Source organism: Rattus norvegicus, chromosome 4 (genome assembly GCF_021556685.1).
Source record: "Rattus norvegicus strain SHRSP/BbbUtx chromosome 4, alternate assembly SHRSP_T2T, whole genome shotgun sequence".
Lineage (NCBI taxonomy): Eukaryota > Metazoa > Chordata > Mammalia > Rodentia > Muridae > Rattus > Rattus norvegicus.
In genome coordinates, this window is record NC_141537.1 from 181,277,266 (window position 1) to 181,293,151 (window position 15,886).

The following is a 15,886-nucleotide window of genomic DNA, read 5'->3' on the forward strand; positions in this document are numbered from 1 at the left end:
CACACACACACACACACACACACACACACACACACACACATTCTGAATCATTTATACAGTGCTTCTCAGATTTGGCCTCTGATACTCTGAGAAGTGGGGAAGCTAATGTCCCCCTACCCATCCACTTTGCTAGTATGAAAATTTTACAGCACACTCTACACCATCACACATTTACTATTTTCTTTGCATTATACCACATTAATTATTCCATCGAGGATGTAGGTGGCACCACAGTATAGCAGGCTTTCCCCCATTCCTCAGTGTACTGTGACCACACGTGATCGTGCTTAGTCGATGTGAGCAGCCTCTGTGGTTACAGGGAATGAGAGTGACATCAAGATAGCTGATCATTGCTATAATTCAGACAAGAATGTGGCTCTTTTTCTCCACTGTAATGAGGCATGCACTGGGGTTCCAGAAAGCTTTCAGCACCGTGGGCATAACGATCTGAGTCAGCATCCAGAGAAACGTTTAGATTAGGCTGTGTAACTCAGTCCCCATAGGTTACGTTGTTAAGAAACTGGTCCTTCACGACCCTGTGAGACACATCTTCCTAGAGGAACAGCAAGACACAGCAAGAGTGCTATGGGAACTCTCTTTAGAATGAGGGCCGCGGGATACAACAGAGAAGCCACTTCCTCTGGCTAGTGCACAGCTAATGTTCTCAACCATCAGAGTTGAGGAAAGGACCTCCCAGGGTCTCCCTTTGTCCTACTACAAGCCAGAATCAGACCAAGTTTGCTGAGGAGAAAGGGGGTTTAGACAGAGGACACAGCCTGCTTCCAGTTACACAGTCCTAATGGGGATACTTGAAGATAGACCTCTAAGCTCACCCTGACTCCCCTACCCCCAGGAGTGCTGCAATTCACCAATGAATCTCTGGGGCTTCAGGACAGAGTCTCAGCACGCCACAGGCTACACACAGCCATACAACATGACGAGTGCCACTCAAATTTAAACAGAGATACTTTTAAAAGCCAGTAAACTGGACAAAAAAAATCTTTATTCTGTTCCAGGGATTTTCTGGTCAGCGAAGGCAGCAAAGAGGCAGCCTTTGAGTTAGAAGATGTCAGGGAGCCGGGAGAAGTGGGGCAAGAAGGTAATCCTGGCCCAGAGACAGCATGGAAACACAGAGGAGATGTGGGGCTGACGACACTGAAGAACTGACCAGAACGCCATGCTTAAGAGTCCAGCATTCGGGCCTGACACAAGGGATTGCTGGTATGTGTGCACGCTGTCCCCAAAGTCCCTCCTCACTCTGTCAGATATATTTTCACATTTTATGGTTCTTGTAGTCGTGTTTTTATTATATTATATTATATTATTATATTATATTGTTTTAAACAATATAATATATATTATCATTTGTCTGCATAGACCTGAAAGTCCAATGTCTGAAAACACAGGCTCTCTCTCAGAAGTGTAGGTAAGGATTCGAGTGGACCCAACCCAGCTGCCTGGCAGGTGAATGCCCACGCTAGCCTAGTCTCTCACCCTGTGACTAAGCTGCCTTCCCAGAGGCTGTCCCCCGCCCACTCCTGCAGAGCTGCCTGTCAGCAGGAACCATGGGCTGGATTCTCAGGAGGACGTGGGAGAACTAATTCATCCTTGGCTGGGGATCAACGCTCACCAACTCAGCTGCTTCATTAGAGGGCTGTGCACAGCTGTGCCAGGGCCTGGCGTGGTCAGTGATAAAACTGAGTTCTACGTTTCCAGCTATGACTGCCAGTGGAACTCTGGGCTCTTTGGAGAGATGGGAAGCGGTAGGCAGACAACAGTGGATCTGAGCCTCTAGCCATAAAATAATTATAACAACACAGAAGAGGCCTTTAACCATGGAAGTCACTGGGGCAGCCCTGTCTCTGTCTGGTGTGGGGTCTGTAATGTCTTCCCACTGCCAAATCTCCCCTCTCCCATCTCTCCTTCTGGCTTCTCTAAACCAGACCGCAGACCGCCTCCACCTTCAGCGGGGATCAGAGCTGCTTTAGTTAACCCCGCCCTCACCTTCACATGTTAGACCTCTGCTCTCCAACTCTACACGAACAGCAACATCCTGTGTCCGTGATGTCCAGTTGGTAGATACCAGCCACGTACAGACATTGAATATTAGAGGTGTAACTGAGGGGCGAACCATTGTCTCATCTCAAATCGATCTAAATTTTAATTCATGCAACCATGTATGCCCAGTCACTACCATACTGTAGCTCCTTTGTGCCGTGGAGTCTTAGGGAAAGGATCTCAGGTGTTCTGGACTTTGTGGTCACACGCAGAGTGAAGCCGGCTGCTAGAGGCCCTCTCTCTTCCATCCCCGGCCTGGCTCCTCCCATCCCTGCAGGACCCCAGGCCTGGCTCCTCCCATCCCAGTAGGACCCCGGCCTGGCTCCTCCCATCCCAGTAGGACCCCGGCCTGGCTCCTCCCATCCCAGTAGGACCCCGGCCTGGCTCCTCCCATCCCAGTAGGACCCAGGCCTTGCTCCTTCCATCCCCGAGCAACCCTGCCTGGCTTCACTTACTTGGACATGAAGGCACCACATCGTATCCTGGCATCGCTTCCTTCTGGGAACAGTAGCTCCGGGCTGTACAGCACATCCACAAGCACAGAGAACTCAGCCTGCATCATGGGGCTGAACTGCTGTTCCAGAGAGGCCACGACATCCTAAGACAAGGCACAGGAGGACCTACATGAACACCTTTCAAGACGAAACGCCTTGAAAGACACTAACCAGGAAGCGATTTGGGAGTTTCATACAAGATGGACGCTGGCGTCCCATAGCATCAAATGTTTTCTATTCATACTTCAACACAGTTCATATTCTCTCTCTCTCTCTCCCCCTTCCCTTCTCCCCATCCCCTTCCCCCTCTCTCTATCTCTCCCAGTATCTGCATATTTTAAAGATTTTTAAATTACATATATATGAAGGGAGAGGTATATGCTCATGAGTGTGGGTACCTTGAAAAGCCAGAAGAAGGTACGGTGAAAAGGAAGGAAATGCTATAAAGGGGGTGTGGGTGTTTTATAAACGGGAATGCTCATCAGAAATGACCACATCTGGTGAAGCTGGCCTGCTAGGTGATCAGTTATGAAACAGATGGTGCTTGGGCTGCTCTGGGGTGAAGCTGTCCTTCCCTGTAGGTCACAATCGCCCCCCACGACACCGGAATGCCAGCGGCCACCCAGGTCTGCTGCGGAGACTTAAAGCACGTGCCAAGAACAGCTGCGGACACACACCGCCCGCCCCTTCATTTCAGGTGTCAGCCCCTGTTGCTACTCAGTGTGCAGAAGCCATGAGCTCACCTTTCTCTCATGAGGGGAGGGTTACTCTTCCACCCCCACCTCACCATACCATGGCTAGTGGCCCTGCAGGGTGACACTTTACATGGCCACCTGCCCTTGGCTTCTGTGACAGCATACTTAACTTTCTGCATGTCCTGACCCCTCCGTCACTAAACCCTGCTTGCTCGGGGTCCTCCTTTCTGCTACAGCTTCATCTTCCTGAGACTTCCCATCCATTGCTGTGGTTTTCACTGCTGTGTTCACGCTAGAACACAAACTAGTACTTCCAACCAGACACCTGTCCACACCACTCCAGACTCACACGCCCATTAGAATAGGCGTCTCGAACTTACTTCTCCAGACAGAAATCCAATTCCAGCCCCCCCAACCTTCCACTACTTCACGTCTTAGCGAGTGGTGTAATTGCCCTACCTCGAGGTAATCCTGACACCCCCTGCCTTTGTCCCGCAATTCATCCACCCATCTACTGTTCCTGGCCCTACAAGAAAATCCATCTCGAATCTGTCCATTTCTCTCCATTACGGCTGCTGCCTTAGTTTTTAAATATTTTAGTTTTGATCGTGGGCATGTGTGTGCATCTGTGCGTGGGTGTGTGCACATGAGTGCAGGTGCCCATGGAGGCCAGAGGTGTTGTTTCCTCCTGGAGCTGGAGTTGCATGGGGTGAGCCACCCAAGGTTAGGTGCTGGGAATCAACTCTGGTCCTCAGCAGGGGTAGAGCCTGCGCCATCTCGGCTGGAAACCTCCCAAGATTTGCTATCACTCGTATGATGAAATCCAAATGCCACGCTGGAGTCAACAACAAATGCCATGAGCTGAGTGGCTTGCAAATGGCAGAGTTCCGTTTTTACAGCTGAGGGGCAGGAATCCAGGAATAAGGAATTAGCGGGCTTTGTGCCTATTCTCTGGTGCACACAGGGGCCATGCTGCGGTGTCCCCGTGGAGTACAGAGGATAAATACACTGCCCTCGGTCTACAGTATAAGAGAACTGGCCTCATTCGTGAGGTCCACCGTTAAGATCCGATCACCTCCCATAATGCATGTGCCAAAGTCTTGCCTCAGAATAGTCAGCACGTGATTTATCTGGAGACGAGGCTTGCTATGTGACTAGGATAAAATGAGTTCCTATGAGCTACCATTTGATGCAATGTGGCTGAGTGGTGTTCACATAACTGACATAATTGGGACACAGGTGTACTCCTGCACAGAGGAAATGTCGAAGAGAAGCCAGGCATCTACAGTCAGGGATGGGGAACTCACACAAAACCAAGCCCGCTGGTGCCCTGATCTCCCACCTCCAGAATTACAGCAGAATAACTTTCTGTTGCTTAAATCATCTTCCCAATGGTGTACTGTTGTGGCAGCCACAGAAAATTAAAGCGATGGGCCACTTGCTCACTTGCTGACTGTCCAGGCCAGACCATGGTCAATGGCTTACAAAAACCATACAAGGACCTGGTGAAGGGAGGGACTGGCTCATTCTGATTAAAGAGATATAAGTGAACACTGGAAAATAAACTGAGTCAATATTATGAAAACTTAATAACAAATGTATTGTTAGAGTAATATTTTTAGAGTAAACTATTGTTACTAATTTTATTATTAGCACTATAATGATTTTTATATCAAGGACCACTACGCACTAAGAAATTATCAGAGCTCATCAAATCATACATATACTCATTTAAAAAATGTCAGTCAAGACAATGGCTCCAGAAACAACTCATTTAAGGGGTGGCAGTGGCAGAGAATCATAGAAGAAAGCTTTAGCCCTAACAAGATTTGACATGTTCGACTGTATCGTATTATGGGACACATTCTAAGAACGCAGACCTTAGAAAAAATTCACATCTCTTCATGTTCTCATTGTACCTGTAACTTTTCAATAATATTCCTGTAGTCCCATGCTGGCCCTCCAAGAGCTTCCTTGAAGCGAGGTCCGGAGCGAGCAGAGAGCCTCCAGCCCATGGCCGCCCTCTGCACTGTACTTGAGTGATTCTTCATGAAGAGTGTGTTGACCTGGCTGTCCAAATCCACCGGAATCGCAATCCCACGGTTTTTGGCTGAAAAAAAAAAGAGAGAGAAAGGAAAAGACAAGAAGCATTTAGCTCTCAATTTGGTTAATGCTTTCTAAACATTAGTCAAACTAACAAGCATGAAAGACTTTTTTAGAAGGAAAAAAGGAAGAAGGTAGGAAGGAAGCGGTAAATTTTTCAACTTTGCCATCCGACCTTTTCACATACTTTGAGGCTAAAATCTGCTAAAGTCGTTTTAGTCCTTCAGACCAATTAGCAATGTGTGATCACTGAACCTTCGAGATGCTATTTGATTTCTCGGAGGTTAATGTTGGAGATGCACTCCATTCCAACATCAATATGGAGCGCACTCTAACAGGCATGCACGTCTTTACCTCCCCAGATGCCAAAGGAAACAAAAACCCAGACAGAGAACACACAGCTGAATCCTGCCGGCTATTAACTTAATTAATGGGTGTGTGTCTGTGTGTGTCTGTGTGCGTGTGTGTGCATGTCTGTGTGTGTGTCTGTGTGTGTGCGTGTGTGCGTGTGTGTGTGCGTGCGTGTGTGTGTCTGTGTGTGTGTCTGTGTGTGTGCGTGTGTGCGTGTGTGTGTGCGTGCGTGTGTGTGTCTGTGTGTGTCTGTGTGTGTGTGCGTGTGTGTGCGTGTGTGTGTGTGCGTGTGTGTGTCTGTGTGTGTGTCTGTGTGCGTGTGTGTGCGTGTCTGTGTGTGTGCGTGTGCTGTGTGTGTGCGTGTGCTGTGTGCGTGTGTGTGCGTGTGTGTGTCTGTTTGTGTGTCTGTGTGCATGTGTGTGCGTGTCTGTGTGTGTGTGCGTGTGCGTGTGTGCGTGTGTGTGTCTGTGTGTGTGCGTGTGTGCGTGTGTGTGCGTGTGTGTGTGCGTGTGTGTGTCTGTGTGTGTCTGTGTGCGTGTGTGTGCGTGTGTGTGTGCGTGTGTGTGTGCGTGTGTGTGCGTGCGTGTGTGTCTCTTGTGTGTGTCTGTGTGTGTGTCTGTGTGTGTGTGCATGTGTATGTGTCTGTGTGTGTGTCTGTGTGTGTCTGTGTGTGTGTCTGTGTGTGCGTGTGTGTGTGTCTGTGTGTGCATGTGTGTGTGCGTGTGTTTACATGTGCGTATGTGTGTGTGTCTGTGTGTGTGTGTCTGTCTATCTGTGTGTGTGTCTGTGTGTGTGCGTGTGCGTATGTTTACATGTGCGTATGTGTGTGCCCGCAAAACTGCATGTGATCCAGTGTCTCACAGCAGAAACAGTGGGAAAGCTAAAAGGTAAAAACAAAACAAAACAAACAACAACAAAAAAATAAAAAACCTTCCTTGGAAGGTGGTACATGGTGCCTGGCTTTTTCCCGAAGACCCACCGACACGTGCATCTTAACGAACTTATGTCACCAGAATACTGAGCAGTTAGAATGCTCATGAGAAAAACAGAAGTGTGGCAGCATCTCTGCCACAGTGAAGAGGAGCTTCCCTGCCACAGTGAAGAGGAGCTTCCCTGCCACAGTGAAGAGGTGACTAAACCTCTGGAAGAAAAGGATCCCACAGAGGCCAGGACTCTAAGCAGGTCTTCCCAGCAGGATAATGAGCCAGTTCAAAGTGTGGCCTTGGGCACACTGGGTCATCTGGGCTACTCAAGAACCCACTGGCACAACTCAGAATCCAAGGCATCTGTTCCCACCCAGAGGATAGAGTTAGAGAAAGAGAAAAAAGCGTTCTCTCAAGAAAGTGGAGAGTGGCGGATGATGGTGCTAAGACAGGCAGAGAAGCAGGACAGAGCTTGACCTGACTCCAAACATCATCATATAAAGGGCACCTGGGGGTGGGGGTAGCAATAAGCAGGTCTGGCAGAGAAGAGACCACATGCAGACTTCAACCACCAAGCAACTCTACCTTTAACACCCACTGTGGCTCCCCCCATGTCCCATAAACACACCCGTACGTGTGTACACACAAGCACAGATGCACGCACACATGACATGCACAGACACACACATCTGTATACAGGACATATACACACATGCACAAAAGATGTACACACATACCACACAGACACACGCACATGCACAAATGCACATAGACACAAACACACACATCTGTGCACATCACACACACACACATGCACAGAAGATGTATGCACACACCACACACAGACACACACATGCACAGAAGATGTATGCACACACCACACACAGACACACACATGCACAGAAGATGCATGCAAATACCACACACAGACACACACACACACAGACACACACACACAGACACACACACAGACACACACACACAGACACACACACAGACACACACACACACAGACACACACACACAGACACACACACACAGACACACACACACACAGACACACACACACAGACACACACACACAGACACACACACACACACACACACACACACACACACACACACACACACAGATGCATGTTCACAAAGGGAAGATTCCCATGTCATTTGCCCAGCCCTTCCCATAGAACTCCAGGTTAGCCTTTCTCATTTCTACAAGGATTCCAGGCCAGGAATAGACCTTCTAGACTATAGTGGACACTCGTGACAGCAACACCCACCCCCTCCCACACATGCCATCCATGACAGTCATTACCCGTGATGACAACAAAACCTCAGAAATCACAAATAAAACCATTACCACCGAGAACAATGACCTCCCACGAAACAGATGGTTCAAGATGGTAATATTCAATTCTAATCATTATCCCTAGGAAATCTGAGTAGACACCACACCCAAAAACCTTTAAAGAGAGGAGAAAAACTTGGAAATTAAAATGTGGCTGTAAAAATAAACCTTCCGAAGGTTAACTGAAAAAGAAAAGGATGGGAAAGAAAGTGGGAAACCATGAAAAGGAAGCCAGGGAATCTTCTAGAACATAGGATAAAAGACTAAAGGGGGAAACTAAACTATATGAAGTAGGATGGGGGCCAATCCAGGAGGATACAGACCTGAAAAATGGAAGTGACAAAAGGAAGGGACAGACAGATTAATTATAAAGAATCAGGATATGGGTAAGACCAGTGATTTGTTCACAGCAGTCATGTGGGTCAGCTGACAACTGCCTATAACTCCAGTTCCTAGGGATCTGATGCCCTCTTCTGGCCGTGCCAGGTACTGCATGCCTGTGATACATCTACCGAGGAGCAGGCATACACATACACACATAAGGATCAAAATAAACTGTGTTTTAAAGAGAAATGTCTTGTGTCTGGGGCCGGGTGTCAGGCCTCTGAATAAAGGACTCGCTGGCTGTTGATGGGACTGAATAAGCTGTGAGGCCATGTTCTGCTGAAACTTTAGAATGCTGTCAGAGGCTGAACTGTATCCCCCCAAAGCAAACCTTGGTGTCTGGAAATGTGACCTTATTTGGCAACAGGGCCTTTTGATGTCATCAAGATGAAGGTCTCCCTGAATTAGGTGCTGCCCTATCCACGCTGGCTGCTCTGTATCAGAAAGTAAGAGAGGGACACACAGAGCAGACGCTTCTACGTGAAGGAAGAGGACCAGGTAAGGACCAAGCCAAGGGTGCCAGCGGCTGTCAGTAGACAGCAAAGCTAACAGAGAGGCCAGACACAGCCACAGCCTGGAGCTGCTGGGAGAGCCTGGTGCCACCAACACTTACTGTGAGACTCGGACCCTCCAGAACTATAAACTAGAAACATCTCTCCGACAATGGCAACCTGTGACTGACTGGACGAATGAACGCAGTGCCAAGTTAACACAAAAAGTTTAAGGTGTCAAGGGAGACATGATACAGTCCACAGACCACATGAGCTCAAGAAGGAGGACAGCCAAAGTGCGGATGCTTCAGTCCTTCTTAGAAGGGGGAACAACAATACTCACAGGAGGAAATACGGAGACAAAGTTTGGAGCAGAGACTGAAAGAAAGGCCATCCAGAGACTGCCCCACCTGGGGATCCAGCCCATATACATACAGCCACCAAACACAGACAGTATTGCTGATGCCAAGAAGTGCATGCTGACATGAACCTGATACAGCTGTCTCCTGAGAGGCTCTGCAAGAGCGTGACCAATACAGAGGTGGATGCTCACACCCAAGCATTGAACTGAGAATAAGGTTCCCATTGGAGGAGTTAGAGAAAGGATTGAAAGAGCTGAAGAGGTTTGCAACCCCATAAGAACAACAATACCAACCAACCAGAGCTCCCAGGGACTAAACCACAATCCAAAGAGTACACATGGACTGACCCTGGGCTCCAACTGCATATGTAGCAGAGGATGGCCTTGTTGGGCATCAGTGGGAGGAGAAGTCCTTGGTCCTGCCAAGGCTCAATGCCCCAGTGTAGGAGAATGTCAGGGTGGGAAGGGGGGAAGGGGTGGGTGGGTGGGGGAAACACCTTCCTAGAAGCAGGGGGAGGGAGGATTGGATAGAGGGTTTATGGACAGAAAACCGGGAAAGGGAATAACATTTGAAATGTAAATAAAAAAGTTCTGAGTAATAAAAATATAAGCGACTCTGTTCTCTGAAAAGTTCCCAAGGTGGAACGAACCTAAAGTTTTGATTTTAAAAGTAACAGGGATTTAGCTCCGTGGTAGAGCGCTTGCCTAGCAAGCGCAAGGCCCTGGGTTCGGTCCTCAGCTCCAGGAAAAAACAAAAAAACAAAAAAAACAAAAAGTAACATAAATGACAAATGTATTTTCCAGAGGTTGGACATCCACATGCAGAAGGATGAAAATAGAGATGCTTCTCTCACTCTGCACAAGAATGCACTTTCAGTAGGTCACAGACCGCCATGTAGTACTTAAACTCAGAAGCTGCTAAAGCAGAAAGGAGAGAACAGGTAAGGACTGAGCTGGATTCCTAACGAAGAATGTGAGTCCCTTAAGCTAAAAGCTCTCTGCACAGTATTTAAATTGCGTTTTCTTGATAGATGAGAATTTTTTAATTGAAAATAAAATTTTGTTTTATACAATTAAAAAAAAAGGATGTCAAGGGAGAAGAGCAATACCAAGAAATATCAGGCTGGCCACTGAATTCTCATCTGCAGGGCTTGGCTGGGTGGATGGAATGGACAGTCGGAGGTTTTGAGAGCAATAATCTACATACAGCCCAACCAAAACTCAAGTTCCATTCCCCGATAAGAACATTCCAGAATAAATGCCTAAGAAACTTTTCTCTGAAGCTCCTGTGCCCAAAATTGCATCAAAAAAGAGAAAAGAATCCAAGAAAAAGTCAACTGAGTAGAAGAAACTATGGCAGCTCAACCTGAGCTTGAATAGGAGAAGGGGGCTAGGACAAACAAAAGATCCCTTGTGACAGGGACAGCCCAGCAGGAAAAAAGTTTAGTTCCACAGACTTCATCACTTTTGCAAATAGTTACACATCTGCATATCACAGCTTGAAAGGCCTGAGAGAGAAGAATTAATTTTATTCCAAACTGGAACACAGATATCACAAACCACAACCATGGGAAGCTGGTAACACAACCAACAAAAGGCAGGGAGAAGGGGCACAAGGGGAGGGCAGTGTTTCCTTGTGATATATATGAAAGTGTGATACTTAGCGCTGCTCAGTCAAGAGAGAGATGTGCATGGATCACAGTTAGCGGGCACCAGAAGATGTGTTCTAAATGCTAAACATAGGAAAGAGGAATGGGAGAGAGGCAAAGGGGAGGAGAGAGGGAGGGATAGAGGGAGAGAGAGGGAGAGAGAGAAGGAAGGAGGGAAAGAGGGAAGGAGGGAGGGAAGGGGAAAGAGAAGAGAAAAGAGGAGGAGAGATGGCAGAGATAGGAAGAGAGGAGAGAGGAGAAAGGGAGACAAAGAGAGAAGAAGAGGAGGGAATGGGAGGAGAGAGAAGGCAGAGGCAAAGAGAGATAGGAGGAGAGGGAAAGGAGAAGGAAGTAGGAAAATGGAGATTGGAAAGACAGGGAGAGGAGACAGATGGGAAAGAGAGGAGAAGTGAGAGGAGAGAGAGGAGAGGTGTGAAAGAGTAGAGAGAGAGAGAAAGAGAGAGAGAAATTGAGAGAGAGAGAGAGAGAGAGAGAGAATATTAAGTTTTCTTTCACATAAATAGGAAAATACTAGGTGTCACTGTTTCCACTGGTGAAAACACTTCTTTGAAACAAGCAGTTTCTGTTGCCAACACTGAGCCAGGTACCCACTTTAATGCAAGTTCCAGGTGATGGCTTAGGAACGCTGGCCGCTGGGAGCAGCTCTCCAGACCCAGCACCTCTGTCTAGATTCATCTAGAGCAGACCCCTACTGTCCCTGACAGCTTCCTGTGGAGGCACACAGTGCCTCTATCCATGTCTTTTGCCCAGGCTACATCAAGACATGCCGTTGCCTGGACAGGCAGCCTCCACACTGTCGAGTTACACACGGTTTTTATAGATACTTAATCTTGCTACGTGATAACACTCCGCTGAGACTTTTGCTCTTTCTTGGGCATTTCCCAGATGATCAGCATCAGCTTTGAAGATCTGAGCAACTGAACACAGAACGGTGCTCCTTCAGGGCCGCTGCCCAACCAACCAAAATATCAAAGTTCACAGACATTCACTTTCCTCTTGAGGTACTGCGACCAGGCTGCCGGCTCTGCTTAAGCTGTGCATGTATCGCCCCTGAGTGAGTCAGACACACTAGAAGGCCCCCACCACCTAAGCACGGTTGCTAAGAGTGCAGCAGACAGGGCCGGAGAGGTGGCTGACTGGATAAGAGTGCACACCTCCACAGGATCTGAGCTCAGTTCTCAGAACCCACCACACCCTCTTCCAGCTTCCAAGGTCTGTACTCACTACACACACACACACACACACACACACACACACACACACACAAACACACATACGGACGCACAAGATATGCATGAGTTAAAGCAACGGCAATGAAATTTTTTTTAATAATATGACATATGTGGAAAAGCTGCAGGAATACATTTAGTTCAAAAATGTCTGTCCCTTCTATGAGTAAATGCACACAGCCACATGTCCACTGCAGGTCCGCCCACGGGTTCCCATTCCATCCAGTCTTCAATGGTGGCACAAGGGGGGAAGCTGAAGACACTCCACCATCGTGAACTGTTCAAATATTTTTCCGTTCCCCAATGGGCATGGCAATATGGACCTAATGTCCAGTCTTGATATAAACTACACAATATGAACATCAGGTTAAAAAAAAAAAAAGGCAGCTTTCCTGGCCCACATATAAACGGTGGCCCATGGTTAAACCGGGACTCTGGAGCCACGAAAGATTAACCCTGCAACCGAGGAAAACGCCAAGTGCACACAGGACAGTGAGTCAACACTTAAGGCTTGGAATGCAGCTCGAGGTAGGACATGTGCCCAGCACACACGAAGCACTTGGTTCAATTCCCAGCATCTCAAGGCAACAGCAAACAAATTAAATTTATAAATAAACAACCTCTACAAACATGGCCCGAAAGTAGATTCTCTGCTCTGTCAATAAAAAAGACATCAGTCTGAAATAAATGGAAAACGCTGAGTTAGATTTCCAGGGGCGGTTAAAAGGCACCTGGGGTGGGCGTCAGAAAGGAACACTGGGATTAGGGAAAGCATTGCTTTATCTCACACACAGGCACCCTGACTGGGAAAACAATGCTTTTAAGTCAAGGTCGTGATCCACATTGAGTTAAATTCTGTCGAGCTGGAACATTCTGGGCTCTGTGGTGTATACAGCATATACACAGCAGGGAGAATCCCCAGGGTTAACAGCGACTCTCAGCTAAGGAGCCTGCTGTGCCCAGTCATTCCTCATGCCTGCCACATGTAATACGGTCATGTTAAAGCTCCTCTTTTGTTAGAACCACCGCCCTGTCAAGAACATGTCACAGACTCAGGTATCCAAGTCCCTAACAAATGAGTGGGAGAGGAGAGGGCTGATGCCCAGGCACTTTGCTTTGGGGGACCTTTGCCTAGAGAAAATGACTTCTCAAAACTGAGCTGCCTTTATTCACGGGTGTTTTTATTACAAGGCTAAGCCTCCTAATTAGACTTATAAATCCTAAAAGTTTCCTGGATATGACAAGTCTTTTGGGGGACTTTAGGATGCAATCAAAATCTATTTCTAATTATAATTCATTAAAAATCGTGTGTTCTGTGAACGTTTTTGACTAGCTGGAGTCACTGACGGTGTCTGCCAGACCATGACTTCTGAAAACACATGTAGCTCCGTGATAGGTGCCACAGAGAACGCTTAGATATACACGGTGACAGGCATGGGGGAGAGGCAGCAGGGAGAGCAAGCATTAATTAGGAAATGTGCTTGGTTGTCAGCCCATCAGAACCAGAACAGCTGGAGCTTGGAGCTGGAGGAGGAAGACGTGGGAGGGAGCTGCACCTGTTCTCCGGCACAAAGTCCTCAGGATAATTCTTCACACAAGTATCCATGGCTGATTGTGTGTGTGTGTGTGTGTGTGTGTGTGTGTGTGTGTGTGCGCGCGCACACATGTTCCTGTACGTGCACGCACTGTGCATTGTGTGTGCATGTGTGTGCGTGTGTGTGCATGTGTGTATGTGTGTGTTCACCTGTGCAAGGGCACATGTGTGTGCACATGCCTGGATGGAGGCCAGAAGATTACTTGGCCTGTAATTACTGACTCCACCTCATTTTTTTTTTTTGGATCTTTTTTTCGGAGCTGGGGACCGAACCCAGGACCTTGCGCTTCCTAGGCAAGCGCTCCACCACTGAGCTAAATCCCCAACCCCTCCACCTCATTTTTATAGACAGCCTCTCTCCTGAGCCTGGAATTGGGCGAGTAATCCCCAGGGGATCCACCTATCTCTGCCTTGACAATACTGGGATTATAGGCACGCGTCACTCACAATGCCAGAACTCTTCATGTGACTTTGCATGCTGAACTCCGGAACTCTCGCACGCGCTCCATTGGCCGAGCTATTTCCCCAACCCACGGGGGTTTTTAAATAGGAAGAACACTGAAAGCATGAACGTGTGCTTCCTGTGTGGTGCTCCAACTCTACCCCTCGGGTGCTCCACTAACCCTCAACCTGAGCAAAGCACACCTTCTTATGGCCGCCTCAGAGTCAGAGTGGAAGGCCTGACAGACATCCTGTCTGTAAATGAATCCTAGTAAATGCCTCAAAGTCAGACCCCCCCCACCCCATTTCTCCCTCCCGATTCGTCCCCTTTCTTCATCTCCCTCTCTGTGAGCCAGGAGGAACTCACAGCCTCATGGCCCCCGTCTGCTGAGTGCAGAGGTTACAGTCATGGGCCACCACGATAGCTTCCATGGAGCTCAAGGCTTTTAATAGTAACTCCAGAAAGATGCAGACAAACCAAACCGTGGAAATCCTCCGAGAACTAAACACCACCTCAGAATGACAGAAGCTACTCTGAAAATGAAATTAAACCTTAAAAAAGGTGGGTTGGGCCAATGGCTTAGTAAAGCACGTGCTTCAGGAGCAGAGTAGCCGAGTCCATCCTCCAGAACAAGACAAGCGTGGCCGTGTGCATTTGTAATCCAGCACGGGGGGCACAGACAGGAGAACCCAGGACTCACTGCCCAGCCTGCCTAACCTACTTGTCAAGTCCCAGACCCACAGAGAGCCTCTCTAAAAGACGGAGCATAAGGAACATACGTCTCAATGAAAAATTAAGAAAATTAGTCACCAAATAGTCAGAGCTCACTTAATACACAAGGGTTAAACTCAAATCACAGATGTGACCCTTCATTGAAAAGGAAATACCGGTGACTAGATCATGATGAAGAGTTCTTTCCCTCACACATGGAAGAGAAAACCCACATTGAAACCCCAGCAATACTTTTACTAAGATCAGCAAAATCCAAGCACGGTGCCGAGGACAAAGGCGTTCCCTGGCCATGCTGGTGTGCTAACGTCACGGGGTAACACAGAAGGTCCCCTCCCAGCTGCTTACTTTCTTCACGTTAGAGGTGGCCGTAAACATTAGATGTTTAGGATGGGGTCAGTTACAGTCACACAAAAGGATGCGGAACCACAGGGATGCACGTGCATTTATTTCTCGGCATCAAGCTGCAAAGGTCACAGGCTGCCCATGTGCTCCGAGACCTGGGGAAGGCCGCCGGAACCTCCTAACAGACAGGGAACCTGACTTTATACCTTACACCTATTTCTGCTTTCTGCACGGCTCACCTACCTCTAACACCCTGGAATCTCACAGGGAGCAGAAAATAGGGTTTAATAGAGTGGATTTACAATGCCTTCCAGACAATGAGTAATCATTAAACGATCAGCTAAATTGATAAAACAGTATGATGTGTCATAACTCACTCCAGTTTAATTTGTTTTGTAAAACAATGGAGTTTAGGAGGGCTGTTTTGTTTTGATTCAGCATTTGGTTTTCTGGCATCTCTCTTTCACACCGTCCAGGGTGGAAGCCAGAACTCTGTACACAGAAGGCAAGCCTCTCCCCTTGAGCCAATAACCAGGATTCAAAGCCATAATCGCAAGACTGTATGATGTCAAACTCCCGAAACACCCGCTAAAAGGCCCCTGGTGGACGAAAACAGACATGTATTTAAGGCAGGCCCTCTAAAGGGTTAATACGTCGTTCATTTTGAGA

General features: G+C 47.8%; 1 protein-coding gene across 3 annotated transcripts in view; it reads right to left on the reverse strand.

Moving 5' to 3' along the window:
• The window catches only part of Itpr2 (inositol 1,4,5-trisphosphate receptor, type 2), a 377,779-nt gene that overhangs the window by 167,331 nt on the left and 194,562 nt on the right, over window positions 1-15,886 (reverse strand). For all 3 annotated transcript variants that reach the window (XM_087659437.1, NM_031046.4, XM_087659438.1), the window contains 2 exon segments: window positions 5,167-5,357; window positions 2,514-2,656 (listed from right to left, as the gene is read on the reverse strand). In XM_087659437.1, coding sequence (XP_087515563.1) covers window positions 2,514-2,656; window positions 5,167-5,357 — 334 coding nt within the window.